This window comes from Electrophorus electricus, chromosome 2, assembly GCF_041902795.1.
Source record: "Electrophorus electricus isolate QZ-2024a chromosome 2, ASM4190279v1, whole genome shotgun sequence".
Lineage (NCBI taxonomy): Eukaryota > Metazoa > Chordata > Actinopteri > Gymnotiformes > Gymnotidae > Electrophorus > Electrophorus electricus.
This window is the reverse complement of record NC_137498.1, coordinates 42,101,221-42,125,688: the sequence shown is the minus strand read 5'-3', so window position 1 is coordinate 42,125,688 and position 24,468 is coordinate 42,101,221. Positions and strand designations below refer to the sequence as shown.

Sequence of the window (24,468 nt, the reverse complement as noted above, 5' to 3'; positions counted from 1 at the left end):
ACCTAGACCGGACTTGACGCAGTGTTTCATTTACATAACGCTATTCATTTTCACACGAACTCAGTACGTAATTGTGAATAAACAGCGAGCGATATTTAATCACATCATTATACACCAAAAACGTGCTGTTTACTACTCTATATTTGCCATTCTCTTTTAAACCGTCGTATCTAGTCAATCGATTTCTATGGCAGAAAGGCCGTCAGTCTGTAGGGTTACGAGATGACAGCCAATCCGTAGACATCATATCCCTCCCCCTTCACGTGGCGCTTGGTTGCATTCGGTCCTTTCATTTATATCTTTACAAGTTTTTTTTCTTTTTATTGATTTTGGCTTTAGCTTTGCGGTCTAGCGTCATATTTCACTCTTACGTGAACGCATAATAAATTACTAAAAGTTTGCTTTCGTGTGGCATTAGGCCTGTAACTACCACTCAGATATTCCGGCACAATGCACACACAGAAACCAAGTGTCGTGGTGGTTCAGCCTACGAAAATAGGTTCCGCAAGAAAGCGACGGAGCCAAACCTGTTTATATCTGGCCAAACGAGGAGTAATAACTTCAGTGTTGCCATGTTGGACGACGTACTTCGCCCCCAATTTGAGGAAATTTAATGTCTACGAAAGTGGAGCAGTACACATAATCGATCGATTAAGAATAAAGAAACTTGAAAATAGATGTTTATCCATTAACACCAGTATGTTTAAAGCAGTTTAAAGAGCAATGTCACCTCCAAACTAAATAAATGAATACAATTTGCTCTCTATTTATTGCAGTTTGTTCTTTATAGCTAGCGTATCAATTAAAAATGCACTGCTGTATATGCGTGACAGGTAAGTTAAAGTGAAAAACAATGTAACTCAAAAGAAATCGTAGTAGCTTCTTGTCGGAACATTAAAGTTCTTATAATGGACGAAAGGTGACAAATAAATACATACATAATGCCATACAAAAATGAATACATAAACACGCAATATAAGAATAAAAACTAAATAAAGAAATATAGAAATAAGAAGGAAATACACACACACACACACACACACACACACACACACACACACACACACATACATACATACATACATAGTAGCTTTTTATAATAAAGTAAAAAATTAATGTGTGATAAAATTATAAATAAATGTGCCGTAAAATATACCCATGAGCAGAAATACCAAAATATAAAAACAAATCAGCATTTGATTTATTTTTTGCTTTAAATTATTTCTAATTTATTTATTGACGGATTTCTACCTCCAGTCAATGTTAATGAGGTGGGCGACGCTATTACTGGCTCTTGGTAGAGGGTGGAGCATGGAGCAGCACGGCGGACCAGACGCACTAGGCTGACGAAATTTGAATGAACAGCAAACCCAGGTTTATAATGAGCCTTTTTTTCAAGTTCTATGGGATACTGCGGATTATCGTGACGTCGGGTCCATATCTATTTCTCTGATCAGTTCTCCCAAGTCTAGAATCAGCCCTAAATAAGATATGGTCGTCGTCTAAGTACCCACTGTCAAAAGTCCATTTTATGACAGAAGCGGTGTGGCAAGCGCGACAGTCTTAGCTAAAATTGCTATTTCACAACGAGCGCGACTCACCGCTGTAATCTATGACACAATTAGTAATATTTAAATATTTGATTGAAACGGTCATTGCATTTTTCCCCGCATGGTTTAATCTAAAACAGATTCTGTTTTGGGGGAATTTTGCCAAATTGTAAATACTGATGTACCGTAAAATTAAGAATTCTAGTACTTTCTCAATATTTAATGCTGCTGAACAATATAAATTAGACTAGTTAATCTCTTTTTTGATTATGGTCTTATAGTGCATGATATAACAAGAATATACTACTTAATTTTGTACCATTTTTGGATAGAAGGTGCTAGTTGCTAGTTTGCAAATGGTAATAGTAAGTTATTTTGCTCTTTTACGCGTGTCGCACACAAGGGTATTTCTCGCCACGAGGCGGGGCACAGCAAGCATCGCGGATACAGCGACTGGTGTAAAATGGACTTAATGTTCATCTATCAAACGTAACTGCATAAAAACTCTACTCAGAGAACTCTACTCAGAAGTTGCAAACTAGATATACATAAGCTACTGTTAGAATGTCTTCTTTCTGTATTCTAAGTCGGCAAGGTTATTCACATATAAGGCAAGAATAATCGAAAGTACTGCTTTCTCAGCGATTACCCATTTGCACTGGTTTAGTCTATTTCATTACCATATTGCAGAAAAAAATAGAAATAAACAAATATATAAAATAAATACATTTTAAAAATAGAACTACATTAATGTATAAGTACATTTAATAATTTACTCTATTAAGTTACACAATCATTTATTTATTTTTGCTTTAACATTGCAAATTAACTAATGAATTCATTTAGATTAATGTGTTTATTTATTGGTTGATTTGTCATGGTTCATCCTCCATACGGTCTTACTCAGGCCAAGTGACTTACATTATCTGTGTAACTTAACGCGTGTTCCGTGCAAATTGGACCCATGATCCTGGTTTTTCTAGCACCTTGCTCTACCTGCTCTACCTGGTGAGCTACAGGAGCAAAGAGAAGGAAAATGTTAGATCCTGAAACAGAAGCTTGTTGTGTCATTCTTGACATATCAATTCATACTAAATCAGTTATTACAAAAAGAATGTAAGAACTAATCACACACACACACACACACACACACACACACACACACACACACACAAAGAAGGACATTTATTAAGATATAAAAAAAGATGAGCTGATTCATGGTCGTGATCCCTGAACAAATAGGTCAAGGATTCAAGTTCTGCAACTGCTGTATGGATGAAGAATGTTGAATGGTGTCTGATGATTTATTTCAATAATATGAGACAGAAAATGTTCATAAGGGGTAGAACAGAACGATATAAAAGAATACACCAGAAAGCTCACAGTGGCATTTCCTTGGCATGTTATTGGAATAGAGTGTAAACAAGCTACTGTCTGAGAGATGATACTGTGATTGTCTTGTTTAAATGTAACACAGGATCAGTCCTTTATTAATTACATTCAATAGATGTTCCGTGTCCTGTATTGAGTACAAACTGAGAACACTTGACTGAATATGCATATGATTGAGAGAACGTATATACAATTGAGTGAATGTGTATATGATTGAGTGACTGTATACACCATTGAGTGAATGTGTATACGATTGTCCATTGCCACAGACTACTAGCATTCTTTTATCTTAGTCTATGTCAGTGTAATGTAACTGATCACAGGAAAATTCCAGTTCCATAGATACCAACATGTAAACAGATGTCTCCAGTCTATTGTTAACAATGCATGTTTGAAATCATGTTCTTTCAACAAAGTTTTTTCTTTTAGTTTTTTTTTTTTATACTAAAGTTTGTAAAACGTTTAGGAAAAACATTTTGCAGTAATTGAGGTTTTTGGCTAGGTATTTTAAAAGTAAGTATAAAATGACTAATGTGGTGACTTATGTAGTACAAACATAAACAGAATTGATTGGAAAAAAAACAAAACAATAAAGTAAGTCTAAGTGCATATTTTAATCCCATGACTTTTTTCTACTGTACTGCACAGGTCTAGAATCTTGGTGTTATTTTGGACTCAACAATGTCATTGGATCGCCATATTAAAAACATAACAAAGAGAGCCTACTCTTATCTCAAGAGCATTGCCAGGTGGTGTCCTTCTCTCCCCTACTCGGATGTGAGACTAGACTATTCTATTGCAGCTGGAATATGTCCAGAGGTCACTGGCTAGGTCACTTACACACTCCAGACTTTGGGAATATATAACATCTATGCTTAAATGTCTGCACTGCCTCCCTGATTAATTCCATATAAAATAGAAAATATTTTGGTTTTTAAGTCTCTACATGATCTGGCACCTCATGACCCCTCTGCTCTCGTTTGTAAGCTCTCAGCCTTACGCACCCTTTGGTCCTTTGGCACACATCTAACCTCTTTCACTCCCTCCAGGTTACACACTTTTGGTGACAGGGGCTTTAGTGTTGCAGGCTCAAAACCCTGGAAGTCTACTCCATTACATTGTTGTGCTTGCATGTCCCAGTCTTCTTTTAAAAAAACAGATGAAAACCTACTTTTACCACATCACCTTCTCATACACATAGTCCTCAGTAGTACTATATGTTTTACACCTTTTTCATTTTTATCTAGTGGTGTTTTTACTGTTTATGTTGTTGGTAAATCTGATGTTGGTAAATCTGATGTTCTGATTCTATGTACTATGTCCTTGGGTACCTTGAAAGGTACTTACATATAGCCTAAATTTTGTTTATTATTATGTACTGCTCAACATTTACCACACCTATATTTAATTGTCTCAGCCCAGTTATCTATTGTCTAGTGTGTCTGGTATGCTACTTGCGTGATTTGCTGTGATTTCTTTGAAAGGATGAGGATAGCCCTGTGGGGTTTTTGTGATGGAGTGTTTGTACTTCTTAATAAAGTCAATTAAAAAATGGATAGGTCTTTGGTGTTTTTTTGTTTTTTGTAAAAATCAGTGAATATTGTATTCTGTATGTTTAGCTAGATCTGCAACACATTTATGTTGTGGAAAACTATGTATTAGATGATGGAATTTATTTAATTGTAATTACCTTCATCACCCAATAATGTCACAAAAACACCTACACAAAGAAAGTAAAAACAGTCACCAATCACTGAAGCAGACGCTATCAAACTTACAGGCCACTTTGTTAGCAAAATGATAAACAATGCAAAACATCCTTTCTAATGGAATCCAATGGGCTGAGTAAAGACAGACAAACAAAACCCCTTAAATGAAACAATACTTAATCATGCATACAGTGCTTTCAAGCTTTACTAGCTAGACAAGTTGTCTTTGGTTCTCTCTCCAACCTTGGTACTTGAAAATGTACCTCCGCACTGCAACAAGAATAACTGCAAACGTTCCGCTACTGGTTTGGATAAAGTTAAGACAAAAAAAAATTCAAAACACTACAGTACAATATAATGCAATATATAGTGCTGAACATCGACAGCCTATTCAATTGTGTAGGAAAAAAAAGCTTCTCAGAGCTTAGCTGATGCTTGTTATGTCTCCTTTATACATGTTGATAGACTGGTTCCGTATTTGTAAACAAGTCCGCCCATCTCAGTTCAATTGACCGTTTTGTTCTTCAGAGATAGGCAATCATATTGTATAAAATAATCTTCCTTTGAACGACAGCTCACTTCACGACCCAAACGACCCAAAGGACTTAGACTTGCTTGCTCAAACCTTCTGGATTTCTGAATCAACAGCCTACTGTCAAGCATATCATATTGTCTGCGAGCTTTCATTTGGCTAGTCATCAAAGAAATCCGAACCATACTCATATATATATATGTTTGTGTGTGTGTGTGTGTGTGTGTGTGAGTGAGTGAAACGAATTTAACGCGCAAAAGAATAGCAGCGGACCGTCAGTGTAGATTGCCCACAATTCATTGCTTTGTTTACGTTTCGGCTAACTATCGAACTCCACTTTACAGGCTGAATAAAACTCAACGCCTTTCCCACACGACAACTTCAAATACGCTGTTAATGTTGATTCAGTCACCATCCATAGCTGCAGATGAGAAACATAGCTAACATAAGATAGATAACTTATGTAACACGTGCCTTTAACACTATGAGCCAATAGTCACTGGATCCTTCTTTTGTGCTGATAGCTACTTGGCGTTAATAATTAAAAGTTAAAAGCCCATGCAAGGTTACAGCCACGGTTGAAACGCCAATTTTGTAATTGACAATTCCGAAAACCGACAGAGGTTTTGCCTTTAGGTTGTCTTTATCGTTTAGTGGGTAGGCACGTAAGGAGGGGACCTGCAGTAAAAGAGAAGCGATAAGCTGCACTTCGTGCTCAGTTGCAGCTCTGTTGTCGATAGCGCTGAAAAAAACAAACAAACCATGCTGTAAACTAAAGACGCATCTGAAAATGCAGTAGGATGAACGCAACGGGAAGGCTTCACGTCACCAGAGGCCATAGACACACATTTTTACTCTTTTAACACCGGATTTGCAGTCCTAAATCGAATAGGGCATAACCAATATTCGGTATGGGGAAGGAGGCGAACGGGGTCTCTCGGAGTCGGTTTGAGGTGAGTGGTTTTAAACACTGGCATTATTAGTTGATTAATGCATGTACATTACATAAACTTATCATTTTCTGTGCTGGTTTTCGAAGATGTTATGCATATTTACTATGTGGATTCATGCTTCCCACGTCCCAAAAAGCTCCAGCTCTACAGGCTATTCCTATCTCGTCTTAGCCAAAATCAGTGGGTTGTTGTACATTTCTATATAACATAGTTATCGACCTCATGAAGGGCATTCAAATCGGGTTAATGTTATTTGGATTCGGATTAAAACGCACAGCTATCATCGCTGTTTGTCGACATCGACGTCGTTTGGGGTGCACATTTAGCGACTTCTTTGTGTAGCCTATCAAAACAAACCCAAGCGCCTGTTTGTTTCATAAACGTTGTCGTTTTCTCAAATTCCACCGTTAAACTTGTCGAAATAACAGAACCAGATCGGTGACAAGTTTTGAGTAAGTTATCATTCGGATTTATGATAACTGGTCATTTTAGATCATAAGACTATTTAACGCTTGGCCCACCACACGGGCTTGCCATACCAGGCCTTGTCTCTAAATAGATCGCCTGTCTGTCTCTCTGTCTGTCTGTCAGAAAGCTTTTAAAAACTTTGCATAAACAGGGAAAGTACGTATATCGTGGATCTGTCGCTGTTTTAATCCCCGTTTTCTGCGTTAAACAAACGCAGGGAACAGTAGTTAGCATATGTCTCTCAAAATGTCAGCAAAGACAACACCGAGTTGTGGCTTATGGGGTGAAAGTCGTTCGTGTTGTCATCGATGTGTGTATCGAGAGCCGTGGCCGTTTTAATCCTCGGGTGGACAGCGAGGGATCTGTGTGTTTTCGGTTGTTTTAAGGATACATATGACTTCAAAGCAGACCTCGGCCTTTAAGACTTGGTGGCCTGGCAGATGAGGCACGAACTCCCAGTAATGACACATCACCCAAACCCCGGCTCTACTGAATAATGTCTTTAGATCTAATTCCCGTAGTTATACAATGGCTTCAATACATACATGCATTCGGTGCACATGATGTACACACATTATATAGCGACGTGTTTCGCATTTTATTTATTTATTTATTTATTTATTTATAGGTTGCCTACACTGGATCTAACAAACATCTAGTTTTTCCGGTGGTTGTTGTCATTTGTAAAGTTGCTGGTTTTCGCTAGGCTACAGAAGGACGCAGAGACGGTCACCTTTACTATAGGCCATGTTGATCGGTAATTCTGCGCTTTCTACTCCCCTTTCAGCTTGAGAGACAGACGTAGTAGGATCTTTGGAACAATGCCAAACAGGAATAAGGCGGTTTAGCGTTTTAAAAAGTGTTCACCAAACGAAAAAACCCACCAAAGGTTTTCAAACCAGGACCGATATTTTAGTTTTGATTAAAAATAAGTATAAATAATAGATTTTTCCTAATAATTATTATTTTTTTACTGCAGTAGGTGAGGGGCACACACTGCGCCCCCTCCCCTCAGGAGCTCTAGATAAATAAATTAAGATAAAATAAGATTAAAGGTGCTTAAACCCATCCAAGAAAACATATAGTGTATGTACTCTTTAACTAAATGAAAAAAAAACACACACACAAATGTGCTAATAAGATGAGGCATCTGTGGCCTAACCAATAATGTACAATGACCCCAGATTTCTAAAGAGCTGAGATTGCATGCATGTTTACCAGCAGATGTTTGTCATTAAGATAAAAAGTTCAGTTAGACTTTTTAGCTGTAAAATTACCATCACAAAACAACTTCTTAGACACACTATACTGGGAAGTAGAACAACAGCTGCAAACCCGGTGCAGCGGTGAACACCATCTTAGCTATCTTTATTTGGTTAAGGGCACCATATATACGCTTACATAATCTGCACAGCATTTAGACTCGCTGTGTTCAAAAACCTATCAGAGCAGAGTATCTGCAAAGCAATTCATGGGCAAAAGAAAACATGAGAGGCTAGTGACTGTTGGGACTGTTTTTTTTTCTGGTGACAAGATATCTGATGTTTTATATCTTATATATTGCCAGTGGAATCCAGTTCAACTGAGTTCAACACCATGATACATACACAAACGTCTATAGTACCTCAAAAAGTGTGGTTCACTATTCTCTAAATGAAGAGTTGTGTGTAAGTCATGTATGGTTTGTTTTATGAAAGATTGGGTGAGTTTGTTGATTTAGGCAATATATCGATTTAGGTTAAATACTACATGTACTCAGCCACATAATTGGTGTTTTTTAACTTGCCATTCGCTATAACTTGTTGTTAATTTGTGCTTGAGAATGTAGGTATTTACTCCACAGCTTTCAAGGTCCAGTTAATACAAAGGTCCTATCCTCCCCTTACCTAGGACACAGGTCTGACAACACTAGCCAATCAGTTACATTAATTGTTTGGTTAATGTTTGGTGATAATTAAATTCAGGACTAGGAACTGGATTTGAGGTTTAGAGTTGAGATCTTTGACCTAGAGGGAAGAAAAAGAAGCCTACCCTTTGTTTTTAATGACACCTAGACTGCATATAGTGGGCACCTGTGTAAGTCTAGTGAATTACATCCTTAACGTATCACCAAAACAAGTGTTTCAGAAAATGGCTGTAATGCATATTGTATCTTAGCATTTGCTACTTTAGTATTTGAGTTTCAGATTCCTTTGAGGTCATGCTGCTGTGAGCACAGGGAGGTTAGACAGAAGAGGAATAAAGCCGAGATTTTGTTTTTTTCTTTTTTTTGCCATTGCTTGTCATTGGTATCTTAAAGTGTCATCATCCAAGCACATGATTTATGGGAGGTATTGTGTAAGAGAGGTGTCAAACACCTGTTGGACTGGTTCCTGGGTATGGATTAAGCCTAGCCGTGGGCTAAGTTACAGTGCCACCTTGTGACTGAGATTCGGTGTTTTCACCATCTCCCTTGGTATTAGTGTACATACATCAACATGACACCTATTCTGTGTGTGATGAGGCTCAGTAGAGGCCCTGTGCAGCCTAGGGAAATCTGTGTGTTCGTGCATATCACAGTGCTGCATACCTGATGACCATCTCAGTGGTGTATCCAGCTTGTGGCACAGTGGTGCACCACTGACCCAGAAGGAAGCCTTTAACTTTCTGCTGTCAGTGATGGCCTAATATTGACTGTTCCTCTCTCTTCTCTTCTGCACAGATGTTCTCGAACAATGATGAGGCCATCATCAACAAGAAACTGCCAAAGGAGCTGCTGCTTCGGTTAGTCTGAGATCAGCTCGAGCTGCCTGTCTTGTCCTCTTTTCATCTTTCCCTTCCTCTCTTGCTTGCTTCTACTCATCCAGCCCTTTTTACTATGTTCTTCCTCTCCCCTCCATTAAATAACTAACAATTCCTGCTCTTAATGTGACTGTGTTGACTGTGGTGTCCGTGCTCTATCTGCCGTTCAATACTGGCCACTGTTACCATTATTGGCCACACTGTCCTTTTAAGGGTGTTGTAATGTACTGCTCAGGTGGATTAAGAGCTTCACACTTGTAGCCTAGCAGCTCTCTAAGACCCTGAGTCATGTTTTCTGTGTATTATGGCATTGAGGAGCTTATTTGAAAATGTCAAGTTCCATTTGCATCTTAAGACAAGACCCGGTTGACATGGGGGAAAAAAAACAATTTCCTTTGTTGAAGAATGTCTTGTTGGGACAATGCGCTGGCAGAAACAGAAGTGTTTTCAGACATATTCCTTTAATTGCAGCCTCAGCTTTATAACTTCAGCTGATGCAGCAGCTGTGATGAGTTGTCCCACATTTGTGCATTTACCACAGTTATTTGTTTCACACTGATAAGAAAGGCTCTTCATTACTGACTCAAATCAAGTGCAAAGCATGCATCTAGTAGCCAAGCTGGACTTGGCCCAGTGGGGACACTGTAGCTTAGGTCTCTTCCTTTTGCCCTGATTGTCCTTGCAGGTCGACGGTGCTCCAAGCTCTGCGTCTGATTTAAAAATGCACTGGCCTGCTATGCATCTCTTTTACCGTATGCCATCAACTAGCCAACTAACTGCATATCAGTTGTAGCCATCAGCTAACAGGCTAACTGTGCATCTTTTTTTTTTTACCAGTATGCTGCTGGATAACAAGCTAACTTTGTGTTGCATTTACCGTATACTAGTGGATAACAGGTTAACTTTGTGTCATTTACCATATACTAGAGGATAACAGGCTAAATCTGTCAGATTTGTGAATACATTACTTATATTTTTACTAAGGCTAGCCATACATGTTGTTTACCACATTAACTGTGTCATATTTACCACACACTACTAACTAGGCCTGCTCGATAAAACAATAACAGTAGTGATCAAAATCAAACCATTTTAGATATCGATAAGGCACATTTGTGTTTCATAAAATAGCCATCCTAATTCTTAAGTCAGTATTTACAGCAGTATCTTGAAATTTGTACAGTAATTTCAAAGCAAGGCTAGCCATACACACACAAGCATACTAACTGCACAATCAGTGTGCCAGGCTAGCTAGCTAACTATTTTGAGTGTTGAGATGGAGAATAAAAAATTAAACAAGGAGCGGTCCAGCCATATCCCTTCACATAGTGGTTCCTTTGATGTCTATGTCGTGTAGGCTGTAGGCCTTCCTTTTGTTTTAGATTCTGTTTCATCTGAGTGCCTGTCTGGCACACTTTGTCCCTAATGTTCTCTACCTGTGTCTTGCTTTTCCAATCACTGGTTTATGTCCTCGTGTCCCTTCTGTTTCTGTATGGCAAATCTTCCTGCAGGTTCTCATCAATTCCGAATGTCGAGCTTTCTATAGTACCCTAGCTAAATTTAATGCTTCTCCTAATCTTAGTCACACTCACCCGCTGGTGATTATATCAGTGGATTATTTAATGCACCTGTCCATCTGTGTTTTGACCCTTACTTGGAAAGACTAGGAGAACTGGATATGCATTAATACAATTCAGCCTGTCCATGCCTCCCTGTATGCACATATAATAAAATTTATTCCAGTGGCCCTGTTATTTCCCTTAAAAGTGGTCTAAACAAGGAATTTGGCCATTTTAAGGGAAATTCAAAACTGGAGGAAATAAATATCTGGCAAGATAAGGCTGCTTGCTAGCTGATTATGCAAAAAGCAGATAATACATGCAAATATTTCAGAGTTCACTTATGTATGAGTGCTATTAATATTTAATAAATTTTCCTGAAATTTACCAGTGATGTTGAAGAAACATGTTTGGAAATTGCAATATCAGATGGAAAGTATAAATTTAGCTTGTTTACTTTTATCTAGTTATCTAATTTTAGTTATCTTAAGGTCGTCATATTGGCTGTTGCAAGCCTTTCAGCCTTTAGCCAGATAATCAATTCTCTTGCTAAACGTAGGGTCGATGTTGCATACAGCTCAGTCTGGCCACGTTAGCAAACAAAGGAACTGTGGAATTGCCAAGTTGTCAAGAGAAATGGGGGGAAATGCAATAGGCATAGTGGGTGTTTCTCAATGCCAAGAACGTGAAGAATGGACTTGTGTACTTGTTCCAAGGTACCTTGGAAGAACAAACTCGTAAGAACACAAGGCCTGTTGAGATGTGCTGTGTACTTGCTGTTGCACAAAACAATAAGCCCTGTTGGGTTTGGCCACAAATGGCAAAAGGAGTATTAGAAATTATATAATTGGAAGCTCATTATTACTCTGATAGTACAGTTGCTAAAGGTCTTAGCCTAATCAGTATAGTGGAGGGAACATTAAATTCAAGTCAAGAAAAAAAACAAACAAAAAAAACATAAGCCATAGTGCTGAATTTGCATTGAATGCTGGGTCTTTCCATTCATTCTCATCAGTAAGTCACCAGTTTTTGGTGTGTAGTACTAGAACATCTGTGTACATTAACCATTCTTGGCACATGTGTTGTGTTGTTGAGAACTGGAATACAACTTTGGCAGTGGACGATGACGTGAGCCAAGAACACAGATAGAATGCATACTAAAACACACCCAGTGTCTTTTGTGTGATGGATTCCAAAGGAATGGATTCAATCAAATGCAGTTCCCTTGACGCACATCACATGACTAGTGTGTAGGGAATAAAGAGTTTCTGCTTAGGAACCCTGTGGAATGAGGAACATTTCTCAAATCCTAGAATGCCGCCAAGATAGGAGAGACCTTGCTAGTCCTTGTATGCAAGCAAACTTTTTGAGTGCTCGCTTACACACATTGAAGACAACCTTAGTAGGCTGAAACAACCCGGCGTAGTTTACTGACATATGCAATGCAACACATCCCCCAGGGGGATGTGTTATTCGAAAGTAAAGGGGTTTCATTGGTGCTTTTGGAAGTGGTAGAAATCAATATTTTTTTAAATGTAAAATTTGTCTTGTGTTAAAAAAAAACAAACACATTGTGTGCACATTACATGGGCTATAGGCTAATCACAGAGTAACGTTCTAGGAGGCTACATTGATCTTATTAATCATAAACAATGACACGAGTCTACCTGCTAACACATTTGAGCAAGGTTGTACAGAAAAGTGAAACAAGACTAATGCTTTTGTAGACAATTGCTTTCCCCTATGTTTGTTTGTTTTTTTTTTCTTTTAATTAATTAAAATTTTTTATTGCTTTCTGAAGCTTTGTGACAGCTTGACCGTTTTAAAAGGGTTGCAGAAATGAGAATCCACAGGGGTAATTCAGTTCAATGTTATGGGACTTTTCACAGTAGGCCCAAATGGCTTCAAAAGTTCAGATACAGTAAAGAGGAATCTTGAGAGAAACTAAAACTGAAAAGGGAGTTTACCAACCCCTGTTGACACTGGGTAGGGATTGAGGACATATCAGACAATTATAAAACGCTGTTCTGTGCTGTGATTTCATTTATAGTCAAATCTGCCTAGTCACAGAACAGTGTAATATAAGCGCAGGTATGTGAAGGAGCATCAGCAAGGTCCCTTACAATACTCTGACTCTATAGCACTCTTGGTTAAATAGAGAAAGGTCTGTTTATTTTTCACCAAGCAGTCACAGATTTCATGGCAGTTTGCAGGTTTTGCCCGAAATGCCAGAGTCACATAACTGGGGGAAGGCTGCACTGGTCACATGACTGGTACAGGTCTCCATAGGCTGTTTTACCACCTCCTGCATCCATCAGCCTTGACAGATCGAGGCCCGCCTGCTCTGGGTTATTCCCAAGACCAAATTCACTGCACACAGTGCCTTCAGACGGTGCTCCCACTGCGGTGTAGGTGAGATGAAGATTTGCCTGAAGAAAAACACAAGACTGCGGCAAAAGTTTTTACAGCAAATTCTGCTGTGATTAAAAGTTAGACTCATTCATAGCCAATCCATTCCTGGAAGAAAAACACACAGTTTGTGAGTGAAGTATATGGAAATAATTCCCAGTGGAAATAGCTTCTTTTCTATTTATAACACCCAAAAGCTGGGAAGTGTTTTCTACTTGCCCTGTAAGATGGACACTTTGGTTGCCTGCATGCGCGCGCGTGCACACACACACAGACACACACACACACACACACACACACACACACACACACACACACAAATACACAAATTTGTTTTAATCTTTCTTCATTGCTACTTAGAAGTTATGAGTACTTTTTTGTGTACAGTTTCTGTATTAATATTGCATTCTGTTTGTTTGTGTGTGTGTGTGTGTGTGTGTTTGTTTGTGTTTTGTTTGTTTGTTTGTTTGTTTGTTTTCTAGAATTTTCTCCTTCTTGGATGTGGTCACGCTCTGCCGCTGTGCTCAAGTATCTCGAGTAAGTCCCAGCTTTGTCCATGTGCTCAAGTGTCTCAAGTAAGTCCAAGTGTGTCTGTGTGGCCAGTGTTAGATTGTTTGTTTGCTTCTGATCACCATTCAGTGTGTTTTGTGTGGCATTTTTTAAGTGAAGATGTGTATGTGGAAGAAGTGTGTTCTGAGCTCGCTCTCTCTCTCTCTCTCTCTCTCTCTCACTCACGTATTTTCTCTTAGTCATGGAACGTTCTGGCCTTAGATGGCAGTAATTGGCAGCGCATTGACCTGTTTGACTTCCAGAGGGACATTGAGGTCAGAAAGAGAACCCCATCACTTATTCCCACACAAGACTTCAGAACATGCATGAATTTAGACAGTGTGTACCTCAAGCAGGAATAGATTTATCATCATTTAACCAATTTCTTTTTCTTTGCATTTTTTGTCTTTATCATTTTGAATGTTGACCACCATGTTTGTAAAGGGAGGGTCTAGTCCTAAATATTTTTAAACTGTTAAATTAAGAGGGTGGAACTAATCAGGCAAAGGAAAAAGTGCAAAATCCATATTTTGAAATAAATGTAGTAAGAATGTGTTGTCTTTTCAGTGACTTCGTTTACTGGAACTGCATGATCAGATCTCTGATCAGGTTGTGCTAATATTTGCATGTGACCAGTGGTAACTCTGCTCAGGCATTAGTTTGGATGTATTTTTCCTGCACAATAGTGTAAAATGGCACTGCCTGCAAGAACATCTCTCAACTAGAACCTGCAGCAGACAAGCATGTTGAATAATTTAGCTAATGGTAAGAACATCAACCAGGGGAGCGTGGTAAATGATTGACACTACTTGAAATATACAGATTACAGCCAGAATGTATCTGATTGAATAGTCCTGCGTCGTGGCTGAGATCCGCCCTGAGAGCGTATTTATACCTCACAGTGTCCTGGCATGATCTTGTGTGTCATATTGAAAAGACAAGTGTAACCCTGGACTTGGTGTTCACGGAAACATGAGCTGTTGGCATCTATTGTAGATAAGGGTACCTCATTCAACATACCTGATAATTAACTGATGAGCTGAGGCAGGTGTGGTGGCTTCCCTCATTGTGGCATGGCTCGTCCAGCTAAAGGGCCGCCTGCCTCTCCAGGGCAGAGCTGTGTTTTTGCTCTAAGCCCTGGGTAAGAGTACGCTTGCTGGGATGGGACCACAGAACCAGGGCTCCTGATACAGAGGGGTCCTCTCCATTTTATCAAGTGAATGCACACTTGCATTTAGTAACTGGATGAACAAGATACATTTAGGAACAATTCTGTGCAAAGTTATGGGTTTGTCAAGGTGGAATTATGACAGTAAAATTAGGATATTATTGGACAGAGGATAAAAAGAATCTTTGGCAATCTGAGAACCATGGGGATATTCTACATATGCAGCTAGTTTGAAAATGTATGTGATTGATTTTGTTAGTTTAATCCCCTTAATGTGTGTGTGTGTGTGTGTGTGTTTGCGCGTATACAATGCAGGGTCGTGTGGTGGAGAACATTTCCAAGAGATGTGGAGGGTTCCTGAGGAAGCTGAGCCTCCGTGGGTGTCAAGGTGTGGGAGACAGTGCCCTCAGGTAAAGGGGAAGGAGGAGGGAACCTGGCCCAGATTCACCAGAACATCTCCATAAACACCACACTGAAGGCTGTGATGTCCACCAGGCCTACAACAGGCTACATTAGCATACAGGTCTAAGGGCAAAGTCTAAGCCTGAGATCAGGCCAGAGCTACTGAGAAGCTTTCTGGTGCCCCTTTTAACTACAGCCACCCCTAATTATTCTGTTTTAAATATAATCCATGACAACCATGGATCCATGGCAACATGAGTGCAGACAAACTCTGGTAGAAATATGATTTTTCCTCCCAACGCATTCAGTGTTAGATATCCTGCTGAAGGTTCATCCTTCTGGTCTGAGCATGTGACAGAGATGATTGCTCTGGCAACTATGGATTTCTTCATTGTCCAGATGACGCTTAACATTTGCAGAAAGACTTCGTATTCATAGTGAAAATCATTAAACACATTGTGTCCTGCTGTGGTGTTCTCCTGTTTAAAGCCAGTTGAACTCGTGCTGCCAGTTGAATGTGTGTTCTTAAAGTTTGGACTGTCACTAAATATACTGAAGTGTTTGTAGAAAACATGAAAAAAAAAGATCTCTCCTTTTAAAACTCATTGCAGTGAGCCCATAGACAAAACTGGAATATTAGTCACACCGTTACTCTGGTGTCTGGGATGACTGATAGCCTTACAGGTCACGCTAGTACTCCAGCTTGGTGTTTTTAAATGTTTCTCTTTTACTAACCAGTAGGATCATCTTAAATAAGGAATTTCTGACCCACACCAGCCAGACATGTACAAGAATGTCATCATACTGTCCACTAGAGGGCAGTGTGAGGTAATAATAAATGCTCTTTTAGCCAAGAGGAAGTAGTTCTGAATTGACTAAACATTCCTGCAGCAAAACCACTAAACTCTATCCTAATGCCTTTGCTGGTCTTGTCAGCATTATTGTTTTGCTGCAGAAACTTGATGTCTGGTTTATTAGAGTATTGAGGACTGTGTGAACCTCACAGGGTCAGTTTAATAGAATGATGGCATCAGCCATGATGAAGCATATACAAAAACGAATAGAATGAAAACAGTTGTGTATAATATGTCCAAAAAAATGTAATTTGAATAGCAACCATTGAGAGTTCTTTATTTTATTTCATGTATTTCTTTTTGTTTTTTTGCTTTGGAGAAAGACCATCCTGGATTTGTAAGGCCTGGACTTTTAAAGAAAGCTCAATATTTTTTAAAGAAAGTCCAGGACTCAAAATGTGTTTGATCATTGTGCTTTCATGTGCTGCAGAACCTTTGCCCAGAACTGCAGAAATATTGAGCTGCTCAATCTGAATGGTTGTACCAAGATAACTGACAGGTATGTGTTTCTTCACTTGTTCTCACTTTGTGTGATGTGAGACTGTCTGGGAATGAAGAGTGCGTATGCATTCATTGTTGTTGTGCTTGTTATAATTATTTTGCTGTGTTTCCTCCCTACCTCTCCAGTACGTGTAACAGTCTGAGCAAATTTTGCCCTAAACTGAAATACCTGGAACTGGATTCATGCACCTCAATCACAAACCTGTCTCTCAAAGCCATCAGGTAAGTGTGCATATACCCACCCAGACACAAGCACACCAGCTATCTAGTTTTTAGACTTGTAAGAGGGTGCCATGGTGGCTGTGTTTCTCTCTCTCTCTCTCTCTCTCTCTCTCTCTTCTCTCTCTCTCTCTCTCTCTCTCTCTCTCTCTCTCGCCCCCGCCCCCCCCCGTGTCTCTGTAGTGAAGGGTGCCCCCTGCTGGAGACATTGTACATATCGTGGTGTGATCAGGTGACAAAAGATGGTGTACAGGCCCTGGTGCGCTGTTGTCCGGGACTCAGAAGTCTCTTTCTCAAGGGCTGCACACAGGTACATTGCAAAGAGAAGCATTGGAGATTTGTGTGAATGGACCATGGAGGGAGTGTGGGTTTACTTACATAGAGTCTAACATTTTGATTTTGGGGTGTCCATATTCTCTTCTGTGTTTTCCTTTCACAGTTGGAAGATGAGGCCTTGAAACACATCGGAGCTCACTGTCCAGAACTGGTCACCCTCAACTTGCAGACATGTTCAGTAAGACACACACGCAGGCATGTTTAGTGTACAGAGGTTTTGAAAAGACTCCCTTTAGCAAGCCCTTAACTAAGGGCCAGGAAATGTACTTAAATAGTTAGATTTTTACTCTACAAACCATGAGTATTACCTGAAGAAACTAATAATATCTAGTAGGGAATATTCTTATTTTGATTTCTCTCTAATTGAAAGTCTATATTTGTGTCTAAATATTTGTGTGTGTGTGTGTGTGTGTGTGTGTGTGTGTGTGTGTGTGTGTGTGTGTGTTGTATTGGTGTGATGTGTGTTCTAAGCAGCAGATCACAGATGAAGGTCTGATAACCATTTGTCGAGGGTGTCATCGGTTACAGTCTCTCTGTGTGTCTGGCTGTGCAAATCTAACAGATGCTATCCTAAATGCTCTGGGCCAGAACTGTCCCCGACTAAGGTACAGTGTACACACACCAAACCACACACACACCCACACCACACCATACACATAAACACACATACACAAACACTAATCTCTTCATCTGCATTAAATTAACAAAGAAGCATTTGGTTTTATTTCTGCTCTTTTTAAATTGATTTATTGAGTCAAATCTCTTAAATCTGTTTACTATGTAATAATGTTCTCTGCAGATGGTATGTCCTGAAATGGAATAAGAGCAAGAATTTTCTGCAAAACCAATTCCATAGTGGTCTTTTACTGTGATGATCTATGCTCTTGAACCTTTTAAAATAAAATATGCACTAACAAGAGAATATATTTTTCTTAAAATTCTAAGTTACTGCCCAAAATTGGATTTCCACAGAGCACAATGAATGGAAGAATATAAATTTTGCTTAAATAGGGGAAATTTGCTAATATCAGTTCAAACAGTCAGAATTCTAGAAGTTGCTCTGAATTAGCCATTTTTTTGTATGTTTTAATGAGTGCTTATGTGCACTGCCCTCTGCTGGGTAGATGTGGATCTTTGCAATCTTAGGTGTAAATTTGCAGATTAGGTAATGATTAGATTTGATAACTGGCCAACATATCTGTATATGAAGGTCTTTCAAAAGTAATTAACCCCTCATCTTTCTCTTTCTCTCCATATGTTTGGCAGTGGTAGCTCAGTGATTAAGGTGCGTGACGTGTAATCGGAAGGTTGCTATTTCAGGTCCCACCACTGCCAAGTTACCACTGTTGGGCCCCTGAGCAAGACCCTTAACCCTCAATTGCTCACGTTGTGTTCAGTCACAATTGTAAGTCGCTTTGGATAAAAGCGTCAGCTAAATGTCATAAATGTAAAGCTGTTTTTTTCTCTGTCTCTCTTTCTCTGTATTTCTTATTCTCTCCTTCACTCACAGAATACTAGAAGTGGCCCGTTGCTCACAGCTTACAGATGTAGGGTTCACCACCCTGGCACGAGTGAGTGAGAGAGACTCACTCCACACATACTCTCACTCGATCTAAGCTGAAAAACATAAACAAGTATTAACAAGTTATGCTTTTATTTAGGATTAGGGTTTGGAGAAGAAACAGCTTTGAATCATTTTCCTTGTTGTGTTTGTTTTTTGTTGTTTTTTAAAGTAACATTTCTCTTTAGAAAGGTTCTGTTACTAATGATGCGTTATACTTGGTTTGTTTGGTTTAATGAGTTTGTGTGTTTATTTCCCATCGTTCCCACCCTCTTGTAGAATTGCCATGAGCTGGAGAAGATGGATTTGGAAGAATGTGTACAGGTGAGTTTGTGTCTGAACTCAAGTGAGTTTCCTTGTCCAGCGCGGGGTGTAGACCGTGGCTAATCCAGGTGCACAGGCCAGAGGGCCACTGTTTGACCTGTTCTGTTTCTGGCCTTTCCATAGCAAATCAGTACAAGTAGTCTGGACATACAACATTCTGTGGTATGAAAAATGATAAGAATCGCAGAACAAATCATGTTTTGAAGGATTTCTTTATCGTATGGCCCATTGTTGTATGACTTCTTTATTGTCTGAGACAGGGCCCAGCTTTGATAGTTTCCTCTAGCAGTTTTAACTTCAACTTGCTCAAGCACACTTAGTCATCTTCATGGTTGAAATTCAATGGTCATATGCCTTATTGCTCAGAATTTATATATAAAACAACCAAAGCTTACAATTCAACAGGAATATTTTTATATAAACTAAAACAAGCATATTTGACATTTACTACTTCAACTATTTCAAACAGTACATGTTTTTAATTTCTCCTCACTATTCTAGAGGCATAATAATTCTTTTGCCTCCTCCCTTTTTAGATTACAGACGCGACCCTCATCCAGTTGTCAATACACTGCCCCCGCCTCCATTTTCTGGTAGGAAATAAAACGGCACATAATTTCACGCGTGTTTCCCTGCTTGTGCAACAGATTTGCAAATAACCATAATGGGCCTGATAAATAACCATGATGGGCATGACAGCTTGATAATGCCTCTTACTGTATGGTTCTTAGAATGGTAGATCTTACACACACACACTCATGTTTCGCAAACACAGATTCTGATTCATGATCATTGCCAACGTTCATCTCTGTGTCATTACCATAATGACAGTGTATCCTTTTCTTATTACTGTATTACTGTAACCCAGACTTGAACCTCTGTCATTATTGTAATGCATGAGTTTATCTCCGTCATAGTGCCTGAGTTTCTCTGTGCCTTTACCATAACATCAGACTCCATCTCTGTGTCTTTACTATAATGACAGAGCTAGTCACACTAGAGTTCATCTAGAGGTCATGGTTAAAATGGCAGAGTTTCTCTGTGTTGCTGGTGTAACTCTAGATTCTGTCCCACTGTGAGCTGATCACCGATGACGGAATCCGCCACCTGGGCAGCGGGCCATGTGCGCACAATCGTCTGGAGGTGATTGAGCTGGACAACTGTCCCCTGATCACAGACGCTTCACTAGAGCACCTGAAAACCTGTCACAGCCTTGACCGCATTGAACTCTACGACTGTCAACAGATCACCCGTGCTGGCATCAAACGTCTGAGGGTGAGTCATCCACATACAACCTTTCAGTTGTCAGTAACAATTTTGATACGTCTTGTATGATATTGGCCGTTGACAGAAGAGCTGCAATTGTTTGTAGTGAACACAATAATAGAGAATTTTATTCTATATAATTTATGATTTTGGTAGATACTTTTGAACTACTATAGATTTTAGGAGCTTTTCTCAGATTACATATGAAGTAACAGTTGTTGACTTGTCCTCACAGGGGGGGGTTCAACGAGGCTCTACCAAAGGTTCTGACTTCCCCCCCCCCCCCCTTGCCTCCATTTAGACACACTTGCCCAACATTAAAGTCCACGCCTACTTTGCACCAGTGACTCCGCCCCCATCTGTAGGTGGAAGCCGCCAAAGGTTTTGCCGTTGCTGCATTCTGCTATGATCCACCACCTCAAGCCCTGGCCTACCGTTGACCTCTGAACCTGGTGTCCCAGCAGCATATATATATATATATATATATATATATATATATATATATATATATATATATATATATATATATATATATATAGAGAGATAGAGAGAGAGAGAGAGAGAGAGAGAGAGAGAGAGAGAGAGAGAGAGAGCTAATGTAGTAAGTGTGTGCATGTGTGTTTGTGAATGGAAGAGCTGGTGGGTTTCTTATGTAAAATTATTACATTTTTTTAAATGTAAAGACAATAAGGTGAATCTCTCATAAACCTAAATTATTTATAAACCTTTTTATATTTATCTTAAAGGGGACCACGATTCCCAAACATGTATTAGTAACTGCTATTTTTGAGTAATTTTCCAGACAACCACTATTGCTAGACAGGCCTCAACTAGGATATTTTCAAAACGATAATTGAAATTGTTTGAAGAAAGTAAAAGCCTTGAACTGAAATGCGAGTTAAGGAAACCACCTTATATAGTTGGTGAAAGCAACTAGCGTGACGTTGCCTGAAACAGACAAGATGTCCTAAAACAAACACGCGCGCGCGCACACACACAAACAAACACCACAGGTAGTAGCAAGAGCTCCGAAGGGCAGTTCAGTAAAACAAACTAATTGTTCTCTGCAAGTATTTAATATTCAGTGTGGACACATGTACACACATGCACTCTGTCTCTCTTAATCTGAATGCTTGTACTGAAAGAGGGAGCTGACTATACTATTTTTCTAAAATAATTAAATATATATATATATATATATATATATATATATATATATATATATATATATATATATATATATATATATATATATATATATTGCTGGTGATCAGAGCAGATGCCAAAAGATGCATGTTACAAATCTATTTTTGAAAAAAAAAATCTAGATCTATATATGGAATGTTTGATGAGAAAGGCCTGACCACAGCTAGCCAATAAGCAACAAGCAAGACTAACCTGGTCAAAGTCAGCCAATGGGCTTGGCTGAGAATGAAGACAATTGGTGATGCCGCAATACTGCACCTAAGGAGAGCCTCGGACATTACTGAGAATCCACACCAGATGTTGGTGTGTGGGTGTGTGTGTGTGTTCAGTAGAAAAATTGGGTTTGTAGTGTGTGCGTACGCCGATCCTTATGGACACAGACATTCCTTTAATCACAGGAAGAGATTGCTGATGGATAGGAGTAGGGTGGGATTGACCTGACCAGAAGGACAACCTGGAAAACTAAACAAACCAATGATGCATGTGTTGTCCTGGACTGCTTCTTGACTGAATCTCATGTCCACAACAGAAAAGAACTGATCCTGCATACAAATTAAAAGTGTATTTTGTTGTTGTTGTCGATGTACTTTTGTTGTTGTTGTTGTTGTTTCTTTTCTTGTTGGATTTGTTTGTTTATCTGATGTGCATCGTTGAATGTTAGGAGAGTGCATCTTGTCTGGATAAAAAGAGTATATGTGGATGTGTGCGACTGGCTGCTCTGGCAGGAAGCGAACTACACACTCATGCAGAATGCTTTGCATTGGCCCCAGGAGAGCATGTACTGTAGCCTGCTGTGACATGTCTGCATGCAGGACGTTGCAGGACAGTTCTGCGTGGATCCGCAACTTGATACACAGGAGCAGGAGGCACTTGTTCAGACCCCGACATGCCAAGTTGCCTGCTACGTTCTACAGAGCTCAAGTGCAAATGGAGCACTTGGGCTTGTCCCCTGCTTCCCCTGGAAGGCACACATCGTCTTGTCGCTACATGCCTGATATATGTTTGGTTTGTTCCGGGCTAAAAGGCTTTCGGCTTTATTTGACTTTAGCATCTAAGATGTAAATCATTAGTCTGAATCCGTCAGGCAGTAAATGGATGGTACACATACAACTCTGGCCGTGTTCTCAGTCTCCTTTCCTGATGGACCCAACCTCAGTCACTCCATGAATGCACAGTTCTGTATTGCTTCCTCTATCTCTTTTGTCTCCCCATGTCTCTTTATGTTCTACTGACTTTATAAAGCACAATTACAGTGATTACCTGTGAGGGTGTGTTGCAGTGAGTGTGAGCGTTGGGGGCAGAGGGCACTACTCTGGTAGATTTGATCCTTGGGGATTTTACACCCTTCGATTTTGACAATGACTGTAGTTGTTTGTTGCAATTACAATTACTGTAAATCTTTTGCTCTTTTTTATTTTTACAATTAACCCATATAAATGAATATGTATGTATGAATAAATATATAACTATATTATTAAGAGCTGTGTGTTTTTATGTTTTCTTTTTTTTTCTTTTTTTTCCTTTTGGAAATAAATTGTCATTTGAATACTTTTAATTATTTACTTAATTCACGAAACAAAAATAAAACCCTTACTAGGTGTAAATGCCAAAAAGATTTGCCTTAAAATGCTTTAAGGTGGGAAAACCTGAACAGCCTTATTAAGATTGGCATACTATCAGGATGTCAGTCTGTTTTGAACCTGTACACTTTCGTAATAAACTTATTACACCTTCATCAGTCTCCTTAGTTATCTAGATGTACACCTAGAAAGTAAACGCATTATGCTTTTCAACAAACGCCGTACCTTCAGGAATACCTTTCTGTTTGGTTTTTTTTTTTATAATCTTTTTCTGCTTTGTCGTATCCAAACCAGTGCAGACGGGAATGATATAAAAATAAATCTCAGCTGGTGAGAGCCATGTCACAGCATCCAACGAGTAAAGGAGTTAGTTAGCTTTCCTAAAGGCTAGCAAAGTTAAATTGTCATTGCCAACACTAGTCATAAGAGGGCGCGGTACGATTACTTTCTATTATATTCAAAAACATTTTAAGCTGAGTACAGCTCCCTGTTCCTGAACTACTGGTGTATAGTGCAATAGCGAATACTTGATTCTGCAGTATCTTAATTTAGCAATAACATTTACTAGTCTCACACGTTCCCTGTATAGAGCTCATCATATTGACTGATTGGCCAGTCGAATCATGTTTGGCCACGTACACTTGTTTATTCTTGTGGTTGTCATTGTTGCTATTGTAATTATTATTATTAGTATTAGACGTATTAATATTAGTCATCTTAATTTGCTAGGGACCGTAGGCTATAGGAGTTTAGAGTTAGACAATAAAAAACGCAGTAGACTTTCCGTCCCCCTTAAAACACCGGTTCCCATTCATTGCCCTCTATATCTTGGGGGTTTTTCAAGCATATAATGGAGGTTTGAGAATTCCCCGAAAAACTCCATCAGTTTGCAGAAACAGGGGCCGCCCCGCCCTATGGGATTTTTATGGGGCCATAACAAAAATCTTTCAAATGATTCATGTAACTTCACCTGAATCGTTTGCTTGAATGAAACTATCTTTAGTTATTTTAAATATATGAAAAATTGAACTTTAAAATTTAGTATATTGAGTGTTAAGAAGAATTAACTTTTAGTCTTCAGCGCAGAGCTCATGTGATCGGGGGGGGGGGGGGGGGGGGGGTGTTAACCTACTACTAGATGAGAGAGCT

The 24,468-nt window shown here is 39.2% G+C and overlaps 1 protein-coding gene across 4 annotated transcripts; it reads left to right on the top strand.

Moving 5' to 3' along the window:
* The first annotated feature begins 5,666 nt into the window (after window positions 1–5,666).
* On the top strand, window positions 5,667–23,210 carry fbxl20 (F-box and leucine-rich repeat protein 20). 4 transcript variants are annotated; one of them, XM_081704480.1, is made up of 15 exons: window positions 5,667–6,136; window positions 9,306–9,367; window positions 13,836–13,890; window positions 14,103–14,177; window positions 15,386–15,480; window positions 16,757–16,825; window positions 16,954–17,049; window positions 17,230–17,356; window positions 17,486–17,560; window positions 17,854–17,987; window positions 18,893–18,953; window positions 19,223–19,267; window positions 19,804–19,860; window positions 20,330–20,542; window positions 20,769–20,905. In XM_081704480.1, exons 1-15 carry the CDS (start codon window positions 6,095–6,097, stop codon window positions 20,832–20,834), a joined length of 1,272 nt encoding a protein of 423 aa, XP_081560606.1. In that variant the 5' UTR covers window positions 5,667–6,094; the 3' UTR covers window positions 20,835–20,905. The 4 variants fall into 4 exon arrangements, with proteins under 4 accessions (XP_081560606.1, XP_081560613.1, XP_026871902.1 ...); XM_081704487.1 differs by lacking the exon at window positions 20,769–20,905 and adding an exon at window positions 21,862–23,210 and having other exon boundaries at window positions 5,669–6,136; XM_027016101.3 differs by having other exon boundaries at window positions 5,677–6,136; window positions 20,835–23,210.
* The last annotated feature ends 1,258 nt before the right edge of the window (window positions 23,211–24,468 follow it).

What these genes read in the sequence shown, in the direction of transcription:
- fbxl20 (XM_027016101.3), top strand. Translation starts at nt 6,095, where the DNA reads ATGGGGAAGGAGGCGAACGGGGTCTCTCGGAGTCGGTTTGAG. An exon ending in CCAAAGGAGCTGCTGCTTCG is followed by an intron (nt 9,368 to 13,835) that starts GTTAGTCTGAGA and finishes TTTGTTTTCTAG; the next exon opens with AATTTTCTCCTTCTTGGATG. An exon ending in GGTTCACCACCCTGGCACGA is followed by an intron (nt 18,954 to 19,222) that starts GTGAGTGAGAGA and finishes ACCCTCTTGTAG; the next exon opens with AATTGCCATGAGCTGGAGAA.